The sequence below is a fragment of the Stegodyphus dumicola genome, chromosome 5 (genome assembly GCF_044657685.1).
Source record: "Stegodyphus dumicola isolate Sdum_Otavi_A_Nest chromosome 5, ASM4465768v1".
Lineage (NCBI taxonomy): Eukaryota > Metazoa > Arthropoda > Arachnida > Araneae > Eresidae > Stegodyphus > Stegodyphus dumicola.
In genome coordinates, this window is record NC_140772.1 from 99,292,508 (window position 1) to 99,318,231 (window position 25,724).

The 25,724-nt window shown below is 33.0% G+C and overlaps 1 protein-coding gene across 4 annotated transcripts in view; it reads left to right on the forward strand.

The window, feature by feature from the left end:
- Positions 1–25,724, forward strand: part of LOC118188644 (uncharacterized) — an 84,660-nt gene that overhangs the window by 14,201 nt on the left and 44,735 nt on the right. For all 4 annotated transcript variants that reach the window (XM_085816897.1, XM_085816898.1, XM_085816896.1 and 1 more), the window contains exon 2: positions 14,942–15,028. In XM_085816897.1, coding sequence (XP_085673023.1) covers positions 14,950–15,028 — 79 coding nt within the window. In that variant the 5' untranslated portion in view covers positions 14,942–14,949. The remainder of the gene's footprint in view (positions 1–14,941; positions 15,029–25,724) is intronic.

The following is a 25,724-nucleotide window of genomic DNA, read 5'->3' on the forward strand; positions in this document are numbered from 1 at the left end:
AAAATTGGACAAATAACGAAATCTAACTTTGAATGCGGTTTCCCGGTTCCGTACTTGTTATGAAAAAATAAAAATACAAAGAAGTTTAACTCCTGTACGATAAAATTAGACAGAAATAATTTCAAAATTTGCAATTTTTTTATGTCACTTTTAACTTGCATTGAAGAGTCCGCTCATTGAGTTAGAATAAGTCGAGGACATAAGTTCAAATGAAGTATATCCAAAATGTGTATAATTTAATAGACCGTCTAAGGAAGTCATGTTGGCCACATCAGACTTTTTTGGTATAATTTGTCAACACTAATTTAACTTCTGTCAGTATGAGGTATTGATCTGAGGGCGAAAATGCTCCTATTTTTATAATAATAATAGTATAGTTATGGAAAGCTAATAACTTCAAATAACGATTTTTTCCAAATAGTTCACTTTGTTAAAATGCGTAAAACATTCTCTCTTTCTTTGTTCTTTTGTTTCTTTGTTTGTTGGTCAACGACCGAAGGAATAAAATTGCTGAGCACTAGTAGTTCAACCCGACATGATATCACTACGTAGGAGTTAACTGCTTGAAAGTCTTCGCGATTTTTTCCTTGCATAAAGTGAATCCTAGCTAAATTTTCTTAAAGAGAAGTTCACGGAAGCATTCCCGTTTTTATGCAAATTGTCCTCGTGTACCTTATATTTTAACAAATAATGTAAATAAATCTTTCTTTTTGTTTGTTTTCTCTTCTGACAATACCATCGTTAAGTCTGTTTATTTCTTTGTATTTAAAAAAGCACATCCCTAAGCATCGAATTATTTCTTTTACAAAACTATACGAGTTCTTCACAATTCTAATTAAAAAAATAATTTAACTAGTAGAAAAATAAATAAACCCTTTCAACTAAAATCTTTTATTTGAGAACTAGTGAAAATTAAAAAGTATCTGCTACTTGAATGAATTGAAGGTAAAAAGAGCAAACTGACATTCAACCGGTTTGGGAAGATGAAACCTTAGTGTCAAAGCCGAGTTTCAATAGCTTTAAATCTAGCGAATTGCGCAAAATTTTCTATATCCTCATAGCGGAATGTTGTAAGTTCTTTCCTTAGGAGTAAGGACATGAATTTTGATTAATGCACTGATATCGAAAATTTTTTAATGTTAGAAAAATTGTTTTAAATTTTCATATTCGAATCTAATATTTTAAATGTAATCACACGGACGTTAATACATTTAATAATTTTATTTAAATATTTTTATTATATTTCTTTTGTCGCTCGAATTTTTAAGGATCTTAAAGTAAATAAGAGCAACAAACTAAAAACATCATCGATTTATCTAATGAAATGTTTTTGTTTTAAATTAATATTAATGAATAAATGAACATATATTCATTTATGATTAACATAAATGAATTGCTAGTAATTTTAAAGCTTTAAAAGGATTGTAATTTTTAGTGAGAAATATAAAAATTTAACAGAATTTCAAATGTTAAATCTGCGTATACAAAATTAATAATTAAAGTCTGACTTCTTTTTAAGAGAAAAACGTTAAGATTCGACTGTTAGATTTTGTCATTATAAGACACCATTTAATGTTGCAATATATAAAATATATGCAAACGAAACTTCTGTGTTATCGATCCTTTATCTATCGGCATCATGTTTTATAATACTTCCTCTAGTCTATACAATAGCCTGTTAGATGTCAAGCAGGGACATTTTAACAAATAAATAGTGCCTCGATGTGACGGATCGCCTACTCCACTGGCTTAAAATATGAAGCGACACACCAAGGAAATATTACTTATTCTTTGAATCCATGTTTTCTATACCACCAGAGGCAGGACCTTCGTAAGGCAAAGGCTGTGTGACATGAGAAACATGGTATGCCTTTCCAGCCATTTGTAATGCGAAATTCCATTTATTGAAATGGATATTAATTTTTGCTCCCGGGGAAAAAGCCTTCATACGCTGTCTATTTAAATTAAAGTAATTTAAATTAATAGGTTCTCAGAAAAAAAAAAACATGTAAATTACTTTCATCTTTTAGGCTTTTTAGTTACATTTAAATTAATTTTATGCATAAACATAACTAAAAGAACTAATGAGAGAACAATTAATGATTTACAATAATTAAGGTATAGACTAAAAATAGTTCTGTCAATAAAAATTTGAGAAAGGATCCTGAAGATAAGTTAGATTGTAATTAATATTTTACCTAGGTCAAACATTTAATTTATTCGTAAATATACTACTCAGTTTTAATTTAAATTGCCCAACAATTATTTTCTTCTGATACGTTGATCAGTTAGTTGAATATCAGAAATTTTCATCTGAAAAAACACAGTAACTGGTTAAAAAAAATTGTTAGTATTATTTTTTATACCACCAATATATGCAAATGCCTAAATTAGCTAATAAAAGTAATTCAATGTATTTCACATAATCCAGAACAACATGCGATGAAAATATTTTTATCTCGAGGGAACGTTTTAGCGCAGAAGGGTTATTAGTCTTGAAACTACGTCGGTTCACTATAACGACGTATCCACTTTTTAAATTGTTTCCACCAAATCGCCCTGTATTATACATAAAGAAATTAAATAATGAAGAATTTGCATTAATATATGTATGTTTCTCTCATTGTCAAAAAACGACGGTACTTTTATTTCCTATTTTTAAAACTTTAACGAATTTTTTATTAATAAACTCTTCAAAGCAAACAATGGCAGCACTGTACTGAAAAAAACATTTTTATCTCCAGCGAGCGAGACTGTTTATAGGAAATTGTAAAGATATGCATGCTATTTTTAAATATTTTGGGATATTGCTGTTGAATTGAATTGTACGCGATTTACGTGCGAAGAAAATGATATCTAATACATAAAGTAACACACAAAACGTTAAAAAAAGCTCCTTTGGGCGTAATATAAAATCTGAACGTTTTCAGATTTTTTTAAATATATTTATGTTTAATTTGATTATTATTATGAACACATGTCAAAGTAAGCAGTCACAATAGCATCCTATTTAAATACAGTGAAAATCGTTTAACACGAAACTGAGGAGACTGAAATATTTTTTCGTGTTAAAAGAATTTCGTGTTAAAAGATATAAAAAAAAAAAACATATATTGAACAAAATTAAGCTTATTAGAGTACATTTTATTTACAAAGATATGTATATATGCCTGTATTTAATAAAAATCAATGAAACAAAAACATCTACAAGAGCTTAATGAAATTTAATACAAAATTTTTAAGTTTTTTGAAAAAAAAAAAAAAAAAAAAACCATTTATTGAGTTTTTGGAAAACAGTCTGATACTTTTCTTTGAAATGTCTTTTTAGCATCGAATTGTTAAGAAATTGTTCAATGTCATCCACTTTGTTATTCGTTTCACCATCGGAATGTGCGTCTAGATAACTGCGCATACTTTTCAGGAAGTTCCTCATTTCGGATGACATGGGAACAGGAGCTGTATTGCTCATTTCATTTTCTTCGTCGGCATCTGCATCAATGATATTTTTTGAGCTTTGAACAAATTCCAAAATGTCTTTGTCTGTCATAATTGGGGCTGTACACACATTATCATCAACTACTGAAACGAATTCTTCCGATAATACAGTAAGATACTCCAATAATACAGAAATTTTCTCAAACATTTCATTAAGTGTCGGTTCAGTTTCAAACATTTCATTAAGTGTCGGTTCAGTCCCTCCTTCTCCATTTCTTTTGGCACCAAAGAATCTGATATTTTTGAGAATCGTGGATGATGAAAACAATTTTCATTCGTCCTTGGAGTCACTGAATTACATACAGAGCGCAAAATATGAAGAGACAGAGACATGGAAGATTGCAGCATATGAACCAAACTCAGAGAATTTTACTCGCACTACGATGTACTCGTCACTGAAGTCCAGAGCCAACTGATAAGAGATGAGATGTTTGTGTGGCGTTTGTAGGAGTGGAAGGTGAAGGTAACTTAGGTAAACAAAATTGGCTCGGTCACAGGCTATTCCGAAGGCATTTCAAAGCCAAGTTAGCCTCCTTTCTACGAAACGCGTGAAACCACCTTTCATTTCACATCCCTCTTAAATCTCGTCTGCGAGGCCGGTGTTTTTCGTATTTTGTTCATTCCAAGAAAGGATATCTTTTCGTGTTAAGCGATTTTTGCTTCGTGTTAAGAGAAACAATATGCATGAAAATATATAGTAGTTTGTCGGAACCGTTACATTATTTCTCATTAACCGATATTTCGTTTTTTTCGCGTTAATCGTATTTCACTGTATAATAATAATAAAAAGAAACCTAAATTCAAATATTCGCATTTATAATACAATAATGACTTGCTAAATATATATAACAGTAATTTTTTTAAAGAAATAAATTATACAAAGTTTTCAATTACAAATGCCAAAAAAATTAATAAAACTGCAGTATTCAATCAATAAAAAGTATTTATTGCTTTTAAAATATTTTCTTACTTCGAACAAGGAAGTAAAAAAGGGAAAAAGAGAACTGAATGCTGATTTTGAAGTTTTAGAAAACGCTTTTTATATTTTCTTAGTATGAGTGCTTCAAAAAGGCAATAATAATCACGGGTTATAATATTTAAGACTAATGCTAATATTTTTTAAGGTATCTTTTTACCACATGTAAATATATGCAATAATCTTTATGATTTCCTGTTTAGGCTAATGGAAGATTATCATAACCCCTTAATTCGGTTAATGTATTATTTAAAACAAATTCTTTTCTTTACATACTTCATATAGAAGCTCCGAATAATATTATTAAGTTATTAGAATTATTATTATGCATATTGAAGGTCCTGCTATTGACTGAATAACATTTAACGATATTTCCTTTTTTTTCTATGTATTCTGAATTAATCAAAGCATGGATGAAAATAAGCGGTAAAAATAGAAATTTACCTAAACGTAATAATACAAAATCTAAATTCAAGCATTCTTTTATTTAAAACTAGGTAACGATCTAACAGACTAATAAATATAACAACAGTTTTAAACAACAAAAATTATGCAGTGATTAGAATTCCAAATAGTAACAGAAAATGTTAAAACTGCGATCTGCCATTAACAGATTAAAATTATTGAATGCTTTTTAAATTATTTTCGTTTAAGATAATTTGAAGTATAAAACTTACATCTATAAAGGCTTTTGCATAAGTCTTTAAATAAATGTTTGCAAATGTATTTAGTATTTTCATGATTACAAGAGAAATCCCATTTACAATATTGGCCGCGTTAATATTATCAAGTAGTCCAGAACAATAATACAAATTTTAAAATATGAAAGAGAAACTAAACGCTTATTTTGACATTTTTGAAAATGCGTTTCATAGTTTTTGATAAAATCAGTAAGTTATCTAGATTCAGTCATTTATCTTTGCACACTCCATTTGGGAATTTCAAGTAATGCTCACAGTCAGTAAAATTTATTTTTAGTGTATTGATACATTTAAATCCTAATCACTTTGATTATCAACAAATTAAGACAGGTCACCAGGTCACTAAATTTATGCTAATTCATCAAATAAGCACTTAATTAGATTTTTTCGCTATCTATTTAAATGCAGTATTAATACACTTTTCACAAGAAGTTTGTCCTTCCCTTTTAGAAACCACCAACGACAGAGCAGACAGTCACTGTTCCGACCTGGGTTCGATTACAGGGGAACAGGATGTGTGCATGGGTGTTTCGTGGTTTTCCCCATGTGTAAATGTATACGAGAGAATTTCCCTTAGAAAGTCCTCCACGAACGCGTTCCTCCCCTCAGGCAGATAGCCCTAATATGCTTTGTTGTAATCAAATAAACCGAAACTTCCCTCTTCGAAGTCTCCTGGGCAGTCATATAAAATGATATGAAATGTACAATGACGATTCCTCTTCAATTGAAGAAGTGACAGTCACAAAAAAGAAATCTGCGTGTTCATTATTTTCCCTCCAGCAGCAAAGACAAACTTTAACGAATTTTAACGAAACAAACTTTAACGAATCTACAATACTGCAAAATAATACGCATTATGCCGACTCCTATTGCGTACTAGTGTCTTCTTTAGCCCTTGCTTCTTTCTTTGGCCAGCGCTTTTGTAACATTTTATTTTGAATCATTTTCGAGTTTCTTTCTATTGTTTTCACTGTAAGCTTATATATTATTTCCGTCATATTCACTCCTGCAGCTGGAAAAAGCAGAAGGTTCTATTTAACGTTCAAAACTATAGTACTGCAAATTTATTTCCGTTACGCTCGTTCCCGCTAATAGCTATTTATCTGTCGAGTTAAGGATGTTAGATTATGCAATAAGCTTTATTTTGCGGGTAATAAGCTGTAAGAAAGATTTCTTAGAAATAGAAGATTTATCTTTTCTTTTACTTTTAAAATTTTTGTAACTTCCAGCATTAAGTATTCCTATAGTATGCCCAATGAAATTTATTTTATATCATAAAATTTGCATTTTATGTTTTACTCATCATATCATCTTGTTAAAATTTCCGGATTTCGTATTTATGCATTAACTGGTCCACTACTGATAAGAAAAAGTTATTTAACATTGTCAAAATATATTTTGCTCTTTGTATTCAAATGAATGTTTAATAAAATATTGCGTATACATATTTTTTAAGCTGGGAAGTTAAACGTTCCTTCTAAGCATTTTGAAACGACTTCATCGCGTCTCATTTTAGTAGATCTTAGTGTTACATTTTCTGCCTAATTTATATTTTTTCTTTAATTCTCAAACTTATGGGTAAATTATAGGTGGGGTATGTTCTGAATTTAATGTTTCAAAACCAGTTACTGAACACCCGTGAATTATGGTGCGCCTTCGGTTTCCAGACGTGTTTTCATTTTTAAACAAAGAAAAACTTCGTGAACTGCTTAAAGTGAATAAAAATATTTATCTTTTTTAAAATTCACCGCATGTATTTTTGTCTGACCCATTTTTTGTGAATGAGCTTATATAGTGTTTGGAATGCGCTTTGGTGGTAGTAGAAGCAAAGTTTATGTTTGCTATTTGAGGCTAGCGATTGCTAAAAAATATTTGTACAAATTCGTCATAAATTATTTTGTAAATAAGTATTATTTACAAAATGTACTTATTAATATTAAATATAAACATATATTATAGTAAACTAATTTTGCATTTTCGGTTTAAGGATAAGGCCTTATTCCTCAGAAGAAAAGAAAAATAGTAAAATATTTATACTATTAAAAAAATGAGATTTCTTTTCAAATGCTGTGAGGGTATTTATTAAATTTCTCTACTTTTTATTATATTTATTTGATGTATTATAATAGTAAACGACTATAGCAAAGGTAAACGAATATAATAAAACATGAACATAATTATTTAATGTATTCACTTACTATCTTCCGTTTAAGGGTTACGTACGTTATTCTTATAACCTAATACTGGAATAAGATATTCAAGTTTAGCAGGCTGCCTCAGTCAGTAATCTTGACAAATTGTAAAGGGCTCAGATCAGACCTGCTAGAATTATTCCTGGCCTACGTAGTAGCTGGCCAAATGATGCCTTGTATGGAGGCTGATCTTCAGTCTCTCAGGCTTAGGCGTAAGAACCTATTGATTAAATACTTTTAAAAGATGGAAAGCTTCGAAGATCAGCACAGAGCTTCAAATTTTATTCGTAAATGGATAACAATCGCCACCTCAAAAGAAAGAGCCCGCTTGGGCAATGCTGAGAGCGAAGGTTTATTGCGAAACGAAGTGGAAAAAGTCTTCCTATTCAGCTGACTCAATTTTATTTCTTTCTTTTCGGGCCACGTATCTTTCAAGCTGAGAACTAATTTTTTTTTTGTTGATCAGGGTATTCATCACATGGAGTACCTCAAGCAGTTATTCCTTCAGGATACTTATACTAATAACGTAGTACAGATCTACACTGATGGCTGCAGGTGTGATGGAGCTATCTCAGATAGAGAAAATTTCAACAAAAAAGAGAATAATCTTACTAAACTTAGTAAGAGAAACTCCAGTTACTGCTCAGTTTTTGTCGTTGGCTATCGAGTTGACAGCTTTCGATGAAACCCTGAATTATTGTGTGACTATTAAATTTGGCAAAGATGTCTGGATTTTGAATAACATCTGAAGCTCTATTCAGCATATTTCTAAATCATAGTGATCATACATCTGTGAACATTGTCCATAAATTGAAATTTATCAGTGAACACTATAGGGTGTTTTTCTAGTCTATATAGCATGTAAATATTTATGGAAATGGAATAGCTTATAGGGAGCCTATTTATCAGCCTTAAGGCTACAACTTAAAGGAGAGGAACTTTAGGGATACACCAGATTTTAGTGCTCTTTCTTTTATGGAGCTTCTCCGATCAAGCTCGAAATCAATTCGTTCTGAAGAGCTGCGCCTGATTATAACTGGTATGCTTTCAAAAAGTCGTATCCTACCATATTTGAAGGGAACAGTAAAGAGGCCTAGCCATTACACGCTAAATTCCGCAGCAGTCATCCACGTCAGGAGAAAGTTATTTCTGGGTAGAAGGTTTGTCTTCCATGCCCCAAGCGCAGCTCTTCCGAGGCCATTACTTTCGTACGTTGGCTGCTTTAGAGACCGCATTTAATCTAATCGAGATTTGATTCTGGAACGTCTCAGAAGAAATGAGCAATGCCCCCGCCGGGACTCGAACCACGGACCTCTCGAATGTGTGTCCTGACTACTACACCACGAAGGCATGCTAAGAAGGCGGGGAGAAATACTTTATATACCCCCTTTTTAAAGGGCGACTGGGGATTAGGGGACCCAATCGCCAAATCTTGGTGGTGGAGAATCGTCATCCACTACCTTTTTAGTTCGGGCGCCAATGTAGAGAACATTAGGATTTTTTGGTTTGGAGGACAGTTGAAAAAAGAGCAATGCCCTCGCCGGGACGCGAACCACGGACCTCTTGAATACGCGCCGAGTATGCTGACCACTACACCACGAAGGCATGCTAAGAAGGCGGAAAAAATACCTTATAAGGTCGGTTCAGGTCCCACATACCGAATCTTCATCTGATTGTCAACATAGATAAGCTAAAATAGCAAAAGCACTATCGCCTGTTTGCATTTGTTATATTCATTCTGTTATAAATGAAGTGTATGTTTTACTATCAAGAAAATGGAGCTCACTAAAATTCGTCTCGTTATGGAGTAGGGCTTAATAATAAATCTGACAAAAGGCTGTGCAAGTCAGTTGTAATGTTTACAGATTTGATAGTGTCACAGTGTAAAAGTGTAATAAAAATCCACAGTAGCTTTGATTTGAATATATAACTATACAGTTTAGCACATGTGGATGTATAAAATAATGTTTGTTCTTATGACCAGCTTTATGTGTATATGTCTTAATACGATCCAAATTATTGCCAATTATCTAAAAGTAAACCAGAGTATAAAATTATTTAATAGCATTTTGATGAAAGAAATCTGGATATTAATATGTGTAATGTAGGTAATAAATTCTTTGTAGCTTTTTCGCGGCTTCTTTAAAATCAATAAAAAGTTTTGTCACTTTTCAGAATGGAGCATTTTTGCTTAATTTGGAGTAAAATATAAGAAATAAATGGTAAAAAAAGTGATTAAGATGAAAAACGTGCTTTATTTCATGGATTATTGCTATCTACAGGAGAATATTTTTTTTGGAAGAATTAACTTTTTTAATTCGAAAGAAATGACTTCGAAATCAATTTTTTATGATTAACTCGAACTCAGTTATTCATCTTAGAAAGATTAGACACAGGAATTACCATTAAAGAAGTTTGTATTTATTCTTTTACAAAAATGAGTGCAATTACTCTCGCTTCATAGAAAAAATGAATTCAAAAATATCATTTCTAAGACTATAAGTTCAATTTTTAAAATTCACTAGACTTCTTAAAGTTATCATGAAACAAATAATAATGTTACTTTTGTATTTCAGCATTGTATGCCTAATGAATGAAGAAGTAAATGCTGAGCTGAAACAAAAAAAAAAAAAAAAAAAAAAAAAAAAAGTTTAAATATCTGCAACAGAGAAGATAGAAAAGATATAAAAAATGCAGCAGCTTGTGCATTAATTCCATGAAGTTTTTTTTAAACTAGAAATAGCCTCGTGTAAAGTACAAGACTTAGTAAAGTTCACTCTTTTTGTCAGAAAATGTAATGTAATTGTCACAAACACCAGAAAATAGTCATTTAAGCCAACGCTGAATAATGGCAGAAAACTCACAATAAGCCGCATTCAGCTCGCAGTAAAAGCTAAATAAGGATGAACTGAAAGCTGAAATCAGTTTGTTTTATTAAAATGAAAGTCAATGCAAAACATGCGAAATCTCGGCTCCAGACTGCATACCAATTATGCCTTAATATTCCTCGTACATTTAGAAGTTGCCAGTTTGGCGGCATTTTGCAGGTATCATTATATTATCTTCACATTTTCAGGGCAAGTTGTTCTTCATGTATAAATGCCAGAGCTATTCTCATGCGAAGAATATTAATAACTGGCATTTTTTATATGAACGGTAATTTTGCACCTTACGGTATGATATAGAGTTTATATAGTGATCGTTTAGATAGAATTATTTGCTCAGTTTAACGTAGCTACCCAAATCTGAACTATTTAAGTAACAGAAATGCTTTATGAATATATTAACGTGTTAAACATTTCCGTAAAACTTGTCAAGAAGGCTAAAGAAGCCCTTATTGAAATTTTCTGTTTTGAAATATATAGGAATTTTAGCATACAAATAGAAACATGCAAATTCTAATTTATGAAAATGAAGGTGTTTTGGATAGTTTTTTTTCCGAAATAAAACAAGCGTTAAAAGGTAAATTAGTAAACTTCAGTTTTATTTGGGGATTTAAATAAATTAGTTTAGTAACAATATATGAAAGAACAGCATACAAATTTACATTCACGTAAAATACATCCTTAGAATGCTTATTTTGCACCAGGAAATGAGATTTAAGAAAACTTTTTTTTTTTTTTTTCCTATTTGAATTGACTAAAATAATATAAAGACACTAATTAGTTTTCTCTATTCATCTAAATCTGCCAATTTCAAACCCAATGACACTAGAAGAATTATAAAGTCTTTCTTATTATTTGACGTTTATGTGACACATTTCAAGAATAATGGCGAGTATATATCCGTTTCTTAAAGAAGGGTTACCCTTTCAGATTTCATTTAAATTCCTAGAACTTTCCTATGGAACTAATATCAATTTAGAACTGATGTTTGCCTAGTTTTAAAGTTTGAGTAACGTAACACTAATGTAAATTTATTCAATGCTTATATTTCGGAAACCGGTTTTAGCCCCAAAGGGCTATTATTCTAAAAAGATTTTGCATTGATTCTCTTTAATGGGTTGTTTCACTTTTCATTCGAGTCTCTTGTCATTCGGAAAAATTTAAGATATTCATCTTTCATATTTAATCAATCTGTTATAGACTAACTAAGTTATTTAAAACTCTATCTGATCTGTTTTTAAGAATATTATTAATTTTATAACTTTTTAATCTGATTGATTTAAATAGAAATGCATTTAATTCATAATATGTTTACTTAAAAACACTAAATACTTTTCTAGAATTAAATTAGATGTATATTTTTTCAGTTTTCAAACATACAGAAGATATATTTCGCTTCCATATTAATCTAAATATGTATTCATCTAGTGCCCTATAAGATGTTTCGCTATTTCACTATCTGTATTGATAATCTGTTAGGGATAAACCATATTAAAATTTAAAAGAGCCTCTTTTGAATGACCGTTAAAAGCTGAACCCCTTCAGAATTGTTTTTTTATTTACAATGACTTCTTGCTTTGCATATGAGTTTATGATTACTTAAGGTACTGAAGTTGTAGAACGTATCCTTTTTAATTTTGATTATTAGTGTAAGGGGGTCAAGTGTCTTTATGACCCATTCATAATCATCTATTACCTTTTTCTTGTGGAACCCGCACGCAAATTTTTTTATTTTCTTTTATTATTCAGTGGTCACTGTTATTACTTTCGTCTGACTGTACTATTAGAGACGAAATTAATGGTACCAAGGCAAGCCAATCGGTGACTGAATGAGTTATACCTCGTTAACCGTAATCATCGAATTTCTCAGAAGTGGCACATACGCATTCCAAATCCTACTTAAAAATCGAGACCTCAAATTTGCGTAATTGTGGTTTGAAATGACATCTGAAACTTGATTATAAATCGAATATTTTATAAATGCTATCACTTGAGAGACCTGAAAAATCCATTTTTGGAGAAAACTAAAATCACCTTGTAAGATGACCAGAATGCAGGAAACGTTTCATGTACCCCCTTTGAATATTACTTCATTGTTGGGGTTATTCGAAACGAGCCAACAAAAAAGTGCTTAAAGTTCTTACTAAAACTTCAAATGCAAATGAAATCCTTGCTTCATTTAAAGTTTTATTTAATAACTTAAGAACTTTTAAAATTGCAAATACTCACAAGGTGACTACATTTTAAAATAAAGAACTAAACGATTTAATAGTAATAACCGGAAATATTTTTAGTTCATTAAACAGACGTAATTTTTTCATTTCAGTTATACTTTTTAATATTTAAAACAGAAGCACCAAAAAACGTTGAAATGTTACCTGCTTCAGAGCAGTCGCTTTCTAAAATAACAAATTAAATTTCAAGTATGAAACAACGAATTTGTCATATGTAAATCTGAAGTACTTGCTCTAATCAAACACCAAGAAAAATATCATTTTAGTGAAGGTTATGGAAAAAATGTCTTATTCTTTATATATATACAATGGCGCGCACTTGCCTATTCAGCATTGGCCCCTCTTAAGGACAGAAGTGAAGCGCCTAATAGGCGGTCATCATTGCCTCCTATGAAGGGACAGACAGTTATAACCATTCCTTCTACAGGATTCGAACTCGGGCCCTTCAGTACCGCAGTCAGTGTTACTAATCACTTTCCTTTCAGAGCAGGGATGAATTACGGTGACATTAAACAAGCGACTGATTTATTTAGAAAATTGTGACAGGCAAGAGCATTTGTACAAATTAAAGGCACATACAAACTTTAAAAAGTAGTTGCAATAAGTAAGTTCAATTGATTGTTGTTATATGTAAAATATTCGTTCCTAAATTTTTAGAAAATTTTCTTTTGAAACTATTTTTAAAAGTTTTTATACACCTTTAATTATAAAATAACTATCTTTCCTGTATCAGTTTAAAAGAGGAGTAAAAACATGCAAGGTCATCGATGAAAAAAAAGAAAAACGAGCGAAGTCAAAATATTCAAAAATTACAATGCATTATTATATGCGTAGAATTATTACGTGTTGCGCCCTTAGGCACTACACGGAAAGAGAGGCATGCCCCGAGGAGGTCTTTTTTAAAGGGAACTGGCACGTATCTACGTTACACATGGAGGAAATCACGAAAACGCCCTTGCAGCAGCCCGTTCGCTGGTACTCGAAGCCCGAACCGAAATACCAATGTTCAGCAGCTTTTACCGCTCGGCTGCTGGTGGGCCTTTTGACTCTTGTAATAGGAAATTTTTATGGATTGTGCGATTGACATAGAAGAAATTCACAGAGCGTCAGTATATTATCGGTGCATAGAAATTTGTTTCTATAACCAGGGGCGGATAGAGCTATTGAGAATTTGAGAAAATTTCTCAAGGCACCGGTGCTTGCAATGCTGCTTTGTTACCTGATATCGATGATTTGGAAACGATAAACTGCACAATTAGATGATTTCATAAAATCTTTAAAACATGCGGCAGTAGGCAACTATTTGCTAAGATTGATACCTCTACATGCTGCCTCGGCAACCTTGATGAGATACCGAACTGCATAAGGAGGATTCTAGTATTTTACTTCTTGTTACTTTTAGTATTTGTAACCACCTATCCATAACTCTGTAAATATGTAACTGAAATTGTTCTTCACACCCGCAATGCACCCTTCTTCCATCATGCACTATCGTCTTCGTCCAGTATTTGCACTGCCCCCAGCAGTCGTCTTGAGCACAATATGTATTTATAAGTGTGTTTTTTTGTTCAAGTTATTTCCGTCAGCGGGGCTACCTGGCCGATATGCTAACTACCCAGTGGACCGGCTGCCTCGCTGTCGGTGGAAAGAAAGAAAGGCACATTTGTAACTTTATGGCTAAGGGCACCGTTGTGTCTTGGCAAGCGATCGTCAACTCAGGTATAAGGTTATATATAAGGCCCTGCAAACTTTGCTTTGGCGAATGATTGGTAAAATGTGTCGGTAACTTTATGCCTTTATGCCATGGAACCTTTACACTTTAGCGAACGACAGATACATTTAAAAAGGTTCTGGCTCCCTTCAAGTTGCTCACGCTGGTTAGATCAACCCCATCAGCACCTGATTATAACTTGGAATTTTCATGGAATTACTGTATTATAACATAGTATACAGACACTGGATCTGGTAAAAGAAGAGATAAACTTTTAAACTATCAAATTTAAGATTTTTTCACTAGTCCACTAAATCAATTTTCTTCTCATATCACACCTTAATTTAAACTCATTCTCATTCTTTCATAAAAGGGATATATGCATTAGGAAGAATATTGGTAATATTATCAGTGACACGTGTGCTAAGATAAAATGTAATTAAATGTCTTATCATGTGAGGAAAGAATTAGCAATTAGGAAAAAAATAATATTTATTCAAAAACGTATGATTTAAAAATTTTCAAAACTGAAACATATTTTCTACGGTTGCAAATTGGATAATGGAGTTCTTTTCTACTACAAAAAGGCCCAACATTTAATTTACAGAATTAAATACATGCTTTTTGAAGTTTATGGTGAGTATTCACAACGTAGTAGAACTGAGAATAAAAATAAGTAGAAAATAATTTTAATTTTAACTATGATCGAATTTTACATTTCTTAAACTAATGTGAATTGCGTTTCAGGTAACAAAATGGACTGGAAATGCTGGATCTTTCTCGCCATTTGCCATGTGTCTCAGAGTCAGTTAATACATCCTCATCAAGATGCAGGTAATATTTCGATTAGTTATACTTTTTGAAAATATTTTCTCTTCATGAAGTGATGCTGATAAATCTCACCATTCAAAAATATAATTCAATCATAATTTGATTTTGTTATGACCATTTACCTCTAATATGAACTCAAGTTATTTCTTTGTTTGAGAAACTAAATAAATTCATTTTTTAAATTAACGCTCTTCTATTAGTTGAGGATTTTCTATGATTTGGTAAACGCACATTGTATTAGTTGTTCTACATACACTGTATATCCATAGATAATATCTTATAGCAAAATATGGTTGAGTTTGGTTTGTTTAATTACTGCACAGCACGCAAGGGCTATCTGCCTAAGGGAAGGCATACCTTCGTAGAAGATTTTCTAAGGGAACTCGCTCGTATACATATTACACATGGGGAAAATTACTAGAAACACCCGTTCAGCCTGTCCGCTCGATTTGGAATCGAACCTAAATTGGAAATACCAGTGTTCAACGACTTTACCGCTCGGTCGCTGGTTGGCAACAAAATATGGAAACACTGTTTTTGAATAGAAATTGAAATGATCATCTAAGCTTGAGGAAAACAGATACTCTGTAACAAAATGATCAATTTACTTTGGAAAATTTCCTCTTGATGACTGGCATTTGAACATTCTCTCTTGTCTGTTAATTAACGGGCAGATGGGATCTGACTAATTATGTTACTCTTAATATTCTGTTATATTTCACGACAAAAGTGTACACTGGAAAAATTGTACCATATTGATCATTACTGTAATATTAAATGCCACTATATCATCCCACCTCTGAAACATTAATCATAAGTGTAGGAATTCTTCATCGGATTGTATTATTCTGCATCGATAGAAAGACAATTCAAAGACATCATCTTCGATTGAAATTTGAACCTAAGACCTTCCTGCCCCCGCCAGCAGCAAAGCTGAACACTGGTAGTTCAGTTCGGGATTCGAACTCCGGTGAACAGGTGGGATGCATGGGAGTTTCCGTGTATTTTTTTCATGTGTAAGGTTGGTACGTATCAGTTTGCCTTAGAAAGCTCACAACGAAAGCATCCCTCCCCTTAGACAGATAGCCCTCGAGTGCTTTGTCATAATTAAATAAACTAACTAATTGAAACATTCCTCTGCTTTACCATTTTATGTAAGTTATTGAAGTCTGATAGTTTCAAATTAAAATGAGTAGTTTTTCTATTTAACATATCAGAAAAACAATAGGATTAGATGAGCCCTCCCTGATGAGTGATAAATTTCCGAATCTTTATATGTCGAGAAAACGTAAGACCATATAGTCTTAACTTCGATGTTATAAATTAATTAATTTGGAGTTACTTTCTTCGAACCCAACGGCTGACAGTAAGACGTTATGTCTAAGGGCTGGCAAGTTATTGTTCGGTACTACTGAACAACTAAGCTTAAAGATGAGATTCAGAATTAAAATTTAATATACATTTTATTAGCTCCGATTTATCGGATACTACAACTAATATTGGAACCAAACTAAAGTATATGATTTCTCGTCGACTTATTGTACAGCTGCTTGCTGGTAAGCTGAAATTAAAACGCACAACAACACATCAATGCAGATCTGAACACGTTGGTTTGGAAGGGTAAACCAGCTAACTTTATAATAGTTACCAAGTTCCGCCAAAGCTTTGGTAATTGTTACACTCTCTGCAAGCTGCTTCTGCAGCAAGATAGCAGTACTTCAGAAGAAGCTGCAGTCAGGTGATCGTTAAAATTACATCCTGTTTTCAAACAATACTGCTTGCAATAAAATTTCTATGAACTTCTGGTCTAAGCGAGTATTGTGACGAGACCCGGAATATAGAAAAGTAACTAAGCTGTTAGTGAAACATTAATCATAAATGTCTCGTAATATTTATTGCTTACTTTGCAAATTAAACTTACTACAATTCTTTTCGACAAAAGTTTTTCTAGCATTAGTTGATGTTACTGTTATATTAAACACACCGTTTTTGTTCATTCTTTTTACTTCCTTATACGAATTAAAACAAGTATTGTAATCGCGAAACGTTTCGGTTTCAGATCCTTTTTGACCTTTCCCGAATCCATTTCGAATACTTTTTGCTTGACGTCTATGCTCATTATTCGTCTATATTTCTATACGTCTATTATGACCTACACTGAAGTGACAAAAGTCATGGGATAGCAATATGCAAATATACAGATGGCAGTAGTATCGCGTAGAAAATGTATAAATGCGAAGTGCTTTGGCAGGGCTTTCATTTGTGTTCAAGTTATTCGTGTGAAGAGGCTTTGACGTGATTATGGCCGCACGACGAGAATTAACAGACTTTGAACGCGGAATGGTAGTTGGAGCTAGGCGCATGGGTCATTCCATTTCGGATATCGTTAGGGAATTCAACAGTCCGAGATCTACAGTGTCAAGAGTGTGCCGAGAGTATCTAATTTCAGGCATAACATCCCACTATGGACAGCGCAGTGGCCGACCACCTGCACTTAACGACCGAGACCAGCGACGTCTGCGTAGAGTTGTCAATGTTCACAGACAAGCAACACTGCGTCAAATAATCGCAGAAATCAATGTGGAACGTACGATTTCAGTTGGTAAGAGCTGATGGTAGGGTTCGAGTGTGGCGCAGACCCCACGAAGCCATGGGCCCAAGTTGTCAACAAGGCACTGTTCAAGCTGGTGGTGGTTCCATAATGGTCTGGGCTGTTTTTACATGGCATGGACTCGGTTCTCTGGTGCAACGGAACCGATCATTGACTGGAAATGGATACCTTCAGCTACTTGGAGATCACTTACAGCCATTCATGGACTTCACGTACTCAAACAACGATGGGAGTTTTATGGATAACAATGCGCTATGTTACCGGGCCACAATTGTTCGCGATTGGTTAGAAGAACATTCTGGACAATTCCAGCAAATGATCTGGCCATTTAGATCGCCCGACATGAATCCCATCGAACATTTATGGGACATCATCGAGATGTCAGTTCGTGCCCAAAACCCTGCACCGTCAACACTTTCACAATTATGGACGTCTATAGAGGCAGCATGGCTCAATATTCCTACAGGGTACTTCCGACAACTTGTTGAGTCCATGCCACGTCGAGTTGCTGCACTTCGCCGGGCAAAAGGAGGACCGACAAAATATTAGGAGGTATCCCATGACTTTTGTCACTTCAGTGTATACGTCTATACTTATTAAATTTGAATACCTTTTTGCTTGACGTCTGTACAGATTAGAAACGCTATTCAAAAAAAGGATTGTAAAATACATTCAAAATGGACTTTTATAATTTACGTCTGTATCTCAGAGAGCCGATTAGCCGTAGAATTTTGAAATTTTATATATGGGGCTGATATAGCATCTACTTGTGCACTTTCCTTTCTTATGAAAACGTGGACTACCACAAGCATATATCTATATATACAACCCCCTTACCCGGCTTTTATTTTCGCTATCGTAAACATATACTTCCAATTTCAGAAGTGTTTTAAATGACGAAAATATTCATATTTTGACAATTAAAAAAAGGAATTTATTTTTGAATAAATAACGAAATCTGATTCAGAAGTCAAACAACAAAAATCAGCGTTAATTTACAAAACTTTCACAGGACTAGTTTCGATGGTTTTACCGAACCATCATCTTCAGCTGCAAACCGCAAATGAACAAGATAGGAAATAATGTTTAGATAAGATAAGAAAGCCTGGACAAGAATAAGCAAGTGGCGCCATCTGTTGGCGAAACCAGAACTAAAACATAATTTCTCTAAAAGCCGAAGGCAAATTTGGATTGGAATTAGGATCGTTAACTAGAACAGAAAGATTTTTATGAATGTGAAATGCCTCTAGAAAATCCAGTTCTCCAATGGAAGATGTTTTTTGAATAATTTTGGCAGCAGAAAAATTGAAAGTGTGATTTTCGGACCAACAATGTTGAGCAACAGAAGACTTCTGTGTTTCCTTTTTTCTAACATATGCCTCATGTTCTTTGACGCGAAATTTTAAGGCTCTCTTAGTTTGGCCAATGTAAATTAAACCGCACTGGCAAGGAATCCTATAAATACCCCAGGAATTCATATCCGGAACGGGGTCCTTGAGTATAGAAGTTGGAATTTTATTGATGGGAGAGTAAACAACCCGAAAGTTAAATTTCTGCAAAATATGTGCAACTTTATAGCTAATTGATGGAAAGAAGGGAATGACAACAGAATTTTTATAATCTCCTAAAATAAGAGTGTGGCTTTTAGTGTGTTGAGATGAGAATTTTTTAACTGCTTGATTAATAATGTTGGGTGAAAAGCCCCTGTCAATAGCTATTGCTTTTAAATAATTTAGTTCTTCATCAAGGGCTAGTTTGGAGGAGCAAACTTGAAGAGCACGGAAAACATAGGAATAAAATGAAGCTAACTTTTGTTTAGTCGGATGACATGATTTAAAGTGTGGTGGAAGGCAAACCGATGAAGGTTTACGGTAAACTGTAGTACTGAAGTTGGATGTGTTACGTGTGACCAGAATGTCGAGAAACGGAAGAGAATTGCAAGTCTCAAGTTCAAAAGTGAACTGAATAGCAGGATCAATAGAATTCATTGTTGAAAGAACTCTATTTAAATCATCTTTATTACCTTCAAACAGGGTAAAAGTATCGTCTACGTAGCGGAACCATGCCGGGAAGTTTAAAGTTTCAAACAATTTTGATTCATAATAATGCATGTAGATATCAGCCAGGATGGGACTGAGGGGGCTTCCCATGGCTAATCCCTCAGTTTGCTTGTAATATTTATTTTGGAAAATTTATTTTGGAGATTATAAAAATTCTGTTGTCATTCCCTTCTTTCCATCAATTAGCTATAAAGTTGCACATATTTTGCAGAAATTTAACTTTCGGGTTGTTTACTCTCCCATCAATAAAATTCCAACTTCTATACTCAAGGACCCCATTCCGGATATGAATTCCTGGGGTATTTATAGGATTCCTTGCCAGTGCGGTTTAATTTACATTGGCCAAACTAAGAGAGCCTTAAAATTTCGCGTCAAAGAACATGAGGCATATGTTAGAAAAAAGGAAACACAGAAGTCTTCTGTTGCTCAACATTGTTGGTCCGAAAATCACACTTTCAATTTTTCTGCTGCCAAAATTATTCAAAAAACATCTTCCATTGGAGAACTGGATTTTCTAGAGGCATTTCACATTCATAAAAATCTTTCTGTTCTAGTTAACGATCCTAATTCCAATCCAAATTTGCCTTCGGCTTTTAGAGAAATTATGTTTTAGTTCTGGTTTCGCCAACAGATGGCGCCACTTGCTTATTCTTGTCCAGGCTTTCTTATCTTATCTAAACATTATTTCCTATCTTGTTCATTTGCGGTTTGCAGCTGAAGATGATGGTTCGGTAAAACCATCGAAACTAGTCCTGTGAAAGTTTTGTAAATTAACGCTGATTTTTGTTGTTTGACTTCTGAATTAGTATTTATTCGGCGTGTTATTGTTGTCTTAAACGAAATCTGAGTTTTAATGCAGTCTCCCACTTCATATATTTATATTTGGAAAAAATTTAAGAAAAATACAAGAAGTTTGGCAAATGTGTGTGTAAATAAAAAATATATAAATAAAAATTAAAACTTAAATTAGCAATAGTCCTGTAATTCTGCATTTTAATTTGTGCATCTCTCCTTTTGTGTTCCAAAAGTAGCCATTGTTTATAGTAACCTTTACTGGGCTGAGTATTTTCAAAATTAATCCGTTTCGAGCTATCTTATGCATTTCTACAATGTGGACAGCTCTTACCTAATCAGATTAACGAAATTTTTGCCCATATATCTCATACTTTGCTGAATGCATACGCTATTTTAGGATTTGCTTGCTGCTGTTCACACGTGCCGCTGATCTCTCTGCATCGTTCATTGTATAAAATGTAAAGAAGATAAATTCCGATGACCTCAGAGATCGCGTGATTTATATATAGCTAATGTAACAAATAATTGCGAAATGTATCTCATTTCGAAGAATGTTATCAAGATGGGGTGCATATCGCTGCCATGATAAAGTGTGAACCTGATTTTGCTTGTCAAGGCTTACTTTAACAAGAAATAAAATTGTCTTCAGCTTAATCTGTTTATAAATGTCATTTTTGTATCTACTCAGAGAAACCTTCCCTAAAATTGTAACTTCGTTACCATCTCCAATACATTGCAGCTATCGCCTAGTCATCAAGTTAATTCAGGTACATACATACATACATATGCTTGTGCTGATAGATAGTCTGTACTTCTAATGTTCATATTCTACTAAATTCATAAATTAAAAAAAAACTAGTGTTTTCCTTGAGCTTAACAAAACAGATGAACGAACAGGATATGTCAACCTATCATATGTGAGGAAAATTATAACATGAAGAAGTTGGAGGATGGATAGCACATGACTAACACTTGACTGGTGTATCGGCAGGTACTTACTTAGCTGCAACATTTCCATATGATTCCGTGCATCACATCACCGTTCCACGCCGGAGAGAATCACAGAACTACTATCCACTTCGATAACTAAGTACGAAGCACATTCTCGAGAGGACACAGTCTTCACAAACACCTTTCTTAGCTTCTACTGCCGGCTATACAGCGTTACACTTTGCGCTCCTTCAGCACTGAGCACCCACTACTTGGGAGCATGAAAAATTCCCAATAAGTTATTGAATAAAGATGGTTTATGAAAATTTAAAAATGGAAGAGTTATTTTTTGAAAATTATAGGCTAACTGCCGCAAAACGTCTATGATTAGCTTGCGGTATAGGCATGTAAAATTATTGATCAAATTATCACATGATCTTTATTGTTTTCAGTTTAACTCAAAATCTTTGGTTATGGATTTTGAGTAAATAAGCATGATTTGGAACTCATCTTCGAAAGAAGTTCGTAATATTAAAATGATTTTTAAAAATCATATCTGTTGCTCATTGTTGAAACAGTGTATTAAGAAATTATTCTGTAGTATAAAAATGTGAGAAATCTAATATTAATGTTGCAAATAGAACGCTTTCTTTCTGAAAGGTGCTGAAAATTCGTACAAATAAAGAAATTTTAGAATACCGGTCAAATCCAATTTAATGTTTTTATAAAGAATTTCTGTGTTATTATAGTAAAGGAAAAATATTTTTGTCGGATGACTGAAGATTCTTGAAATATTTTTCTTCTCACAACATCAACATTTTGATTATGAATTGGAAACATACAAAGACTAACACACAAATCCAAATACTTCAATAATAATAGAAGGTGTGAAATGTAAAAGATGTATGTTATTCTTCAAAATTACAGTTTTTGAAATTTTATTTAAAATTGAATTATTATTTGAAACTTTATTTAATTAGAGTAACTACGTTGTGCGGAAAGCTTGTTAATATTAGCCAACTGCACCCCACTTAAGAAAGCTAGGATATTGAAAATGTTTTATAAGTAGCACAAGCCTGAAAAAAATTCAGATACAACGTTTATCTTTGACAGGATAATGGGAGACTGATCATAATTATGCAACATATTTTGTACTGTGGAAATGTAAAAACTCCTGATCAGTCTCGGTACCAAGAGGTTTTTCTGACTACATCATAAAGCTAAAGCATAAAATAGAATCACCAGCGTGTTCAGTTTTGAAAAAGGTATAAGGTATTTCTTCCGCCTTCTTGGTATGCCTTCGCGGTGTGGTGGTCTGCACGCTGGGCGTGTATTCCAGAGGTCCATAATTTGATTCCCGACGAAGGTGTTGTTTATTTTTAATCACTACTGCTTCCAAAATTCCTAATGTCTCTACAGTGGCGCCCGAACTAAAAGGGTGGTGGATGATGATTCTCCACACCCAGGATTTCGCGATTGGGTCCCCTAAAAACCCCAGTCGCCTTTTTAAAGGGGGAGTATATAAGATATTTCTTCCGCCTTCTTGGCATGCCTTCGTGGTGTGGTTGTCTGCACGCTGGGCGCTTATTCCAGAGGTCCAGATTCCCGGCCAAAACGTTGCTCATTTTTCAAGTCTCCTGCTTCAAAAGTATTTAATGTCTCTACAGAGGAAATGGAAGTCAGTGGCTTATTATGGGTATCAACATATGAAATTTTAAGCGCCGAATGAATCACATTATTCCAGACATGCCACTCACGCCAATTATATATAGAAGTATTGTCTAGCGTTTTAGAAATAGCTCAACAAATCCTACTCATATCCTTAGTTTGTAGAGTCTGTTAAGTTTTTCGAAGCAGGAGACATGACAATTGGAACCACGGGATGTTTCGATAGTAGGTGGACGTGGAGCATTTACACTACGAGAGCACGGCAGAGAAAAGCGATAACGCTTATATACTCCTTACAGTTAAAGGCGACTAAGGAAAGATATGGAAGCTGTATGACAGAATCCAGATAATGACGAGTTATGGTCAACCGTATTTCTATCTCGTGCACCGCTATAAATAATTTTAGAATTTCTGGAGAGAGAAACAACTGTGCCCTCGTCTGAATTCAAAGCACAGGTGTTCCAAATCTGGACGTGTTACTATTTTTATCACAAGGCTTGGATTGGTTTGGATTATTTAATTATGACAAAGCTCTCAAGGGCTATCTGCCTAAGGGGAGGGATGACTTCGTGGGGAACTTTTGGAAACAGGCTAGTATCCACGTTACACACAAAAACGCATTTGCAGGCAGCCAATAATTCGCCGGGATTTGAACTATGAGCCAAATTATCTGTATTCAGTGACTTTGCGGCGGGTGGGCCTCCATTTATATCCCAAGAACACGCACGGGAGAACGCAATAATTCCTAATAAATTTGCTCTCCTTTTCGCACGAGTGCGCTTCAATTTTAATTACAAATTAAAAATTTCTAGCAGAGCTATTCAGTTAAGAACTACTTGTCTCCAATGGGCATTAAGTAATTCTAACATTTATTTCCTGCTTACGGTAGAACAAAATAACATTAACGCTCTGTCGAAGAGTATGTGCTAAAACTAGGTTTCGCTCTCCACTTTAAAAACAACAGGATTAAAATGCGATCAGAAGTACCGCATTTTCACTAACTATTACAACGCTGGAATACATTTATTACATTTATGCAAATATCTCCATCTTCATAAATCATCATCGGCAATATTTAATTATTCATCTTTTTTTTGTAAAAAATATAATTGAAGTAATACGTGACATTGTAGGGTAGGATTAATAATTACAATTAATTTGAAATGTCTTAACTGTCCTCGGTTTATTCATTTCTTTTTTGATTCTTGATCATAGTCCTTGAACATAAAACTTAATAAACAGAGAGGATGAGGTATTCGTTTCTCTTAATGTCAAGGCTTCGGAAACTCATCTACAGTGAAATTTAAAAAACAAAATGTGCTTACTAAAATGTGCTTACAACTTTCTCTTTCAGCACATTTTAATGCTAAAATTAATAATGTAGTCTTTGATATATATAATATAGTTATATAATTTTATTTTTCGTCTGCTAGTCAAATGTTATTAAATTTATTATTTTAAAATTACTGTAAATAATTTAATATTTTTATCCGATTACCGAAAAATTTAGTTTTTCTCTCCATTTTTCGAAATGAATAATCCTTTTCGTTTATTTTCATTAAAAAAATTAAGTAACTGCTCATAGTTTGGTAAAAATCGCACGAGTAGTTTTTAAAAAATTAGCTCTCAAAATTTTAGCTCCTCAATGTTAATTGAGTTTGGTATATATTTATTAATTTCTCTTTTTTTATTAAACTTATTTCTTCCTTTCACATTTCGAAATTTAGGGTCATTCCAAATAAAATTCACCCATTTTGTGTATGATTTATTTTTAAAATTTGTATTTTTAAATAATTTTTATAAATTTTACAAAAACAATTTTGAATTATAATCTATAAAAATTTACCATCATCTTAAAGTAGACGTATTTATAAGCATACCTGCAAAAATTACAGATTTTAATTCAAAATTTCCGAAAAGATACGTGAATTTATATATTGGCGCGTTTTGAAATTTGGCATATTTTTCGAAAGCCATAAGAGATCATAGTTTTTAATATATTGGAGATACACTCAGACCCTCCTGGCCACAAAATGGCCTCATGGTAAAAAAAAAAAAAAAAAAAAAAAAAAAAAAAAAAAAAAAAAGAGTGACCCCAAAAGAACATCAGATACAAAATAAATAATACATAATAAAAAATATAAATAAGATAAATAATACTCAAATATGAAATAAAAATTGGGAAAAATATATAACAAACACTCAGGAACATACAAACAAAAATTAACACAATGGACAAAATCAGATCAGAATTCAATTACACCTCGATTTGCATTAATAAATTTAAGAACATCTTGTGCAAAAGATATAAAATCTTTGATATCAAAATGTAGACTTTGGGCAGGTACAACTTTCCTATTTCTGCTCGCTTTTATTTAATTCTGATGAGGAGGTACATGGTTTTAAACCATAGGCACTCCGTAATTTTTAATCATTGGCATTGGCATGCCATTTCTTGAATCTTTTCCGAACATTCTAAAAGTTTATTTGCAATCTTTTTTTGGCATTGGCAATCTTTTTTTGATTTTTAATTTTTTCAACAATTTTGGATTCCCTTAATTTCCTTGCCAAGCTACAATGTTATTAGACTCATTTACAAAAGTATCAAGGTGATCATCATCGCAAGCATTCATAT